The sequence below is a fragment of the Aplidium turbinatum genome, chromosome 11 (genome assembly GCF_918807975.1).
Source record: "Aplidium turbinatum chromosome 11, kaAplTurb1.1, whole genome shotgun sequence".
Lineage (NCBI taxonomy): Eukaryota > Metazoa > Chordata > Ascidiacea > Aplousobranchia > Polyclinidae > Aplidium > Aplidium turbinatum.
Genome location: NC_137482.1, coordinates 17,538,615 through 17,544,847, shown reverse-complemented (window position 1 = coordinate 17,544,847; position 6,233 = coordinate 17,538,615). Strand labels below are relative to the sequence as shown.

The following is a 6,233-nucleotide window of genomic DNA, read 5'->3' as shown; positions in this document are numbered from 1 at the left end:
GCTTTGTATCACCAAAGCAGAAGTGTGCAATTAGAACATGTGGATGGTGTATGAATTAGTTTTTCACCTCTTACCATCACATCACTGAAACTTGACACTTTCAATCCTATTTGTTGACATTTGCCAATGTCTTAACTCAAAATAATGCTTGTAAATCAATTGACACTTCACCATGAAGCAATTTAACTGTTTAGCAACTGTCATTCATCGCCAAATTTCATGTCAGGTTTGAAATATCTACACTCTACAGCAAGCATGTTTGTCAACATTACTGTAGTTTACAGTTTTTATTGCTCACTGTTTTATTACAATTATTAAACCATGTTTGAGGCTCAACTTTCATTTCTGTGGCTGAGTGTCATCGTCGCTCTTATGACGAGTACCTCTTTGTTTACGTTACAGACAGAAAATGCCATACTATTAACAAGGAAAGACAAAGAAATCGCGCAACTACAAACACAGATTGTGAGTCTTGTGTTTTTGCCACAATCCTTTTGTTAAACTGCAGTGTCTGTTTTCTTTGTTTGCTCAGATAAAGCATATTTACATCCCATCGAATATAGATTAAGATACTGACTGAATAACTCGTCGTTTTCTTAAACAAGTAGCCTACTGTAGTACTTCAAGGGATAAGTGCTGCTTTAGCTTTGTTGTTAAATCGTTAGAAAAGAAATGTCTCGCTTTGGCACACAAAGCTATTCAAGCGTTCCATATGATTTTGTACACAATCCCTGTAAGTTGTTTGAACTCCAAATTTCCGAAAACTAGTCCGTCATTTTACCGTTTGTTAACCGTGACGCACGGATCTAAACTATTAACAACAACACATAATACCTACTTTTAGTTTTCATTTATGTACAGTAAAATTATGTCAATGCTATGTGTTTTTGACGTTTATTTCTTGCAAGAGATATATTGATTGGGTTAATATTTCTGTGGTGTCTGACTGTCTGTTGGATCAAAAGTTATCTTGCATAGCCAAGTGATGAGAGCTACTTGTTCGATGCCCCTACCTCGGTTCGACGCAATCAGGAGCACGAGACTGTGTCTTGACAAGAAAGCAATTGACATGGTTGAGAGTGGACGTTAAGATTGGATTGTCTTCCTGTCCACTTAATATGAATCTTCATTCTTCAACCACCGGGAATTAACCTGGATACGCTAAAAAGTTGCTAGATTTTTCATGGCGTCTTGTTATCTTTCTTAATACGAATTGTTTTGTTTAGAAAAACTCGGCGAATTTGAATGACAACCCCATCCATGATCAATCCATTATCAGGTGACTGTTTGTTCGTTTTTTTTTTATAAATACTTACCCACCCGTTGCTTTACTGCAACGTTATGTTAACGTCACCTTGAGCTGATAAATATTCAATCTGAGAAAACATACAATGAGTTAAAAGATTAAAAATGAGCTGACTGATGGGTTAAGTGGTGGACTTAATAATAAAAAATGCTTCTCACCTAGACCTAGCCATCCTTCTCAATCCGAAGCTTATTCATCAAATAATTGCTTAATTATTTCCAGTCGACTACCGAACTCTCCTGTTTTGTCACCCTCACCAGGCTCCCCTGGATACTTGCGTCCTTCGGGATCCCCAAAGCTTTCCCGTCGTTCTCCAGTATCCCGGTCCCATCCACCAAGAAGAAGCAAGTTTACGCGTAAGCCTTAGCGTTATCGTGGTGCCAACGCGTTTGATAAAATCGAGTATGTACGTTTTAGCGCCTGGAGGCTGTAGATAAAAAAGTTTTACTAAAAACAGTTTAAAAACGTGAGGATACTTAAGTTTTACATTGTGTTTCGGTCACGGTGGTTTTTAATATCGTGATTTTAGTTTTTGCAAACACTTTTCAAATTTTCCAACTGATTTATTAAGTTTATAAAATGTAACCGTGTATGTTTGTTTAATTGTTTATGAATGCGACTTGCTTAAGTTAATATTAATAACCAAGACACGATGTGTTTGAGTTGCATTGATGCAAAACTTAAATGTTTCTCGCAAAAGTTGAGCCAAGTGTGTTGTGGCAGTTTTGAACGTGCACTGTTGCTCATAGCATCATATATTCACTAGTAACGGTCTTGAATATTGTTACTTTTGTCGCAGAGAAAACCGCAGAAACCACCCAGACAAGAATATTATACTTTACGGATCGGGATATGACGCCAGCCATGACCACCATCCCGAAAAGGTTTGTCTGAGTAGTGTTGCCTTTCTTTGCACGCGTGTTCACTGTTGTTACACTAATCAATGGCTGAAGCGCCAAAGGCATTGGATATGAGATGTGCGAACCAAACGACTCTACCGTACTACTTCTACTGTTGTTATGTAGAAAGTTATGCAAAAACAACATTAGGCAAGTTAATACACACTTAACTGTACGGATTTAAAACCAACTCTCCCAACAAAGAAATGGATCGGTGGTTGTTGCCAAAACCCGTGCTCTTGAACAACGATGCCAATTTCTGAGAAACCAGGAGGTGAACAGTTCACTGACAACTTTCGAACCAAAAATAAACAATCACATATTCAATGTTGAGGATGTTAGACAGATAAAGTTTTTGGAAATAAAAACAGTATTTTGATTTTTTCAAACATGTACAGTTGATGATTTTGTTGCAGGGTTGGTGACATCACTCTCGGCGACTTCAAGGCCGCGGTGAAAAAGAATGCAAGGTACCGGTTTATCTTCAAAGCCCTTGACCCAGAACTTGGTACTGTGAAAGAAGAGGTAAGGATTGTTTTCTGACTAACGCTTTGGAATTTATGACTACGTTACAAACATAAGCTCATAAAGTTTGGGTTATGTGGAGTTGAGGGCGCGTAAATATAAGATGCCAAAATTTCCTCATAAACCTGATCGTTTGTTTGTGTTGATACTTTAGTGACAACTACTTCTAATTTGCGCTTTCAAAATGGCCTTTCTAGAGATAGAAAATAGACCTAAAATCACCAGGTGACAGATAAATTTGGTCACTTGTCAAAATCCTAATTTGTGTACCTCTAAATCACAACGTTAAACAAACAAAATTTGTCTACCTTTGCGTTACAAAACATACTTTGCTTTCCTGTCCAGGTTTTTCACGATGACGACATCATACCGGGTTGGGAAGGCAAAATCGTCGCTTGGGTAGAGGAAGAATTGCGCGTTTAACTTTTGATTTACAAGACCAAAAGGTTTTTCAAACGTTTTTGTCAACAATTGTTTATCTAGTTGAAAGAACATTACTCCACGGTGATGTGTGTTCAATATGTTTTATCACTAGCTTAAAGGTGTTCAACATGAGTATCGACGTTGGGTGCTGAGCTGACTTTGTCAAAGCCGCGTATATGTATCACTTTAGCTCAAATTATGGTGGTGAATTGTTTTTATAACTGAGCACGGCATTTGTGCGAAAACTGTTCTGATGAGGCATTTTATTTTTTTTAACGTCTTTTAAAACATAGCATTTCATATACCTTATGACCAAATGGTACAATACCGGTACTTTTGTTAGAAACTAAGCGAAAAGAACTGAAGGTAATGGCTATTTTGTGGTTTGGTAGCACGTATCTTTTGCTTAACAATTTTGTTTCTGTACCCTATTGTATGTTTCGACAAAAAAAACCTGCTACCAGTCACTGACGTCAGGCCAGATGTGATGCCATCACTGTGCAATTGATGTAACAAGTGCACTTATTACCTCATACAAATTTCTTCAATACATTGAATGCATTCAAGTTGGTGTGATGATATTTTGTGTGCCTCCCATAGTGGCAGTAAAAGCGTAGTCAAGACCACTGCCCATACGTTTTAAAAAGGTTTATTTTACGAGCACAATGTATTGATACAGAAAACACAAGATATATTTGCATGAATACAAATCTGCGTGACGTCTGGTAAGATTATCGTGGTACAAACGAAATATGATAATTGAACATTGCATCTCGTAACTATTCAGATAGTTTTGATGGAAATTAATTCGTAGAAAAAGGATTTGTCGTAAGCACTGCAATAGAAATGTATCTCAATATAATTCCAGATGAAAAGACAGCAGATGCAGCAGAATTGCTCAACGTTTATTGTGATTAATTACGTAAAAATATACTAAGCCTATGAACCACAAACACTCTCCTGCGGTTAATCGATCTTATAACTTACATGAGTTTCATTTCGATTTCTACACAATTAAACGATATGCAATTAACTGACTTCGTCTGTGTTGCGAATGGAAATGATTATATCGAGGAAATCAAAACACGATCATCAGAAGTAGTCCCTTCAATAAATCGGCGGAATAGTCAAGGCCCTACATCGCAGCCTATGACGGAAACGAGGTGTGTTGATCGCACATGACAACTAAAGTAAAGCGATATCACGGTGCATATTAGCAGGTTGGCTTCATGCACACCAATTAGTTGATTCTTTTACATCTGTACAAATTTTAGTATATATGGCGTTTCTTTCTAGCTATCAGCACAAGGCTAACGATGTTAGTTTTGGGGCAATTTGTCGACAGAAATCGATTCGGATAATGGTACACAAAGTAGCCTCAATGTCTTGTCCTGCTGCTATTTCAAGTACCCGCATGCAATGCACATAATGACTGGATAAGTAAAACAATACAGCTTCGAAAGAAAAAAATGCGTCTAGAATATATTCGCTCATAAAGCATTTAAGTACAGATCGGTTTCTTTTCTGATCGTTGAAAATAAAACAATACTTACCATAGCAGCAGTGATGTACGCGCATACAAAAAATATTGACGCCGTCAGCGTAAACGCAAATGTTCTAAAAAACATACGCCGAATGCGTCAACGCAACTTCTAAAAAAAGTTGGCGGCGTCAACGTCAGCGCATACACTAGCGTAAACTAATTTTGTTTGCTAGGTACCAAACATTCACACGGTATAAACCACTCGAAACAAACAAGTTTTATTTTAAATTTCCACGAAGAAACACAAGCATCTGAAAGTGTTCTTCTGACATTTTGCTGTGTTTTAGTTCCAGCGCTGGAAGGTAGCCTATTGGCGTGTTGTAGAGAAAAAAATACATTAAAAAGTATGCGTTGACGCTATGCGCTAAAAAACCGCGAAAACTTTACGGCGTAGCCTCAAGCGCAAACTATCCAAAAAAATGTGGCCGCAAGCGTTAGCGCAAACAAAAAGTCTACGCCGCAAGAATGCGGCGTAGAACTTGTGGCGTATACGATACGTACATCTCTGCATAGCAGTGGTTTAGATAAAGGTAGCATGGACAAAACGCAAACGTGCTTCTGACCAGGGGCGGATTATCTCACCGGGAATACGATAACTTCTTTGACGAGGTTACCCTGCGTGGTGTAGGTGACCATTTTGAGGTGGAGACACACGAGCACCTTCGACTAAAGCATGCAAACTTGCATAGCTTCAAAAGATGTGAAAATTGTGATCTTTGAAAAAATCTGATTTGATAAACATGGGACAGCTTTGATTTCTAAATTTCCAGCTGATTCACTATGGTAAATCCGCCCCTGCTTGAGGCTGAACAAGATCGCCTAATTAGCAGGCTACAAGGGTATAACACAACGCAAAGCTTATTAATCAGTGACCACACATTTGAAGACATTTCAATTTTAGTATTCTTTACAAGACATTGTTGACATAGACCTTCTGGCATACTGCCAGGGGGTTACTATCGCTGCATCTTGACCACATGGCCTATTTACAAAGTAAAACTTTCTATGTACAGTAGCTAGACGATTAAAACGCATAGTTGTGAAAAATCATTAAAGCGCTACCAGCTCAATGTGAGTAGTTGATCTGAGCTTATAAGGAGGTTTCGTCATGCGCTCCCCAAACTCTGAAAAAATGTTCGCTCAATTTGTCACTTCACTTATCCTATTCATGCCGGGCAAGTGTTATCATGCGTCCTTTAAATCCATTTCTTTATCCAATCAGATAAACATGACGATCAAACTAACCCACGGAAGTTGGTATAGGTCAAGACTCAAGAATGTCTCCCAGGCTAGCAAAATCCGTCATTTTACATTAATTCTACGTCTGCATACGAAGGAAGGATTTTTCTGGCTTGGGAGAACGAAAACTGCCCAACTTTGTCAAAAAAATATCATTAAAATCGTTTCGTACCAACAAATGGCCAAAAGTCAATGCGGTATATAAATAAATGCCAGTAGGCTAAAAGTTATTGAGTTGCATTAATAGTGGTGCAGAAAGTTGCAACATCAATAACAAAAAAGGAAAAAAACGAGGGTT

General features: G+C 38.1%; 1 protein-coding gene across 1 annotated transcript; it reads left to right on the top strand.

The window, feature by feature from the left end:
• Positions 1 to 321: 321 nt before the first annotated feature.
• On the top strand, positions 322 to 3,719 carry LOC145780272 (uncharacterized). Its single transcript, XM_082591975.1, has 6 exons — positions 322 to 465; positions 1,227 to 1,279; positions 1,529 to 1,662; positions 2,106 to 2,190; positions 2,622 to 2,730; positions 3,076 to 3,719. Exons 1-6 carry the CDS (start codon positions 322 to 324, stop codon positions 3,151 to 3,153), a joined length of 603 nt encoding a protein of 200 aa, XP_082448101.1. The 3' UTR covers positions 3,154 to 3,719.
• Positions 3,720 to 6,233: the final 2,514 nt, after the last annotated feature.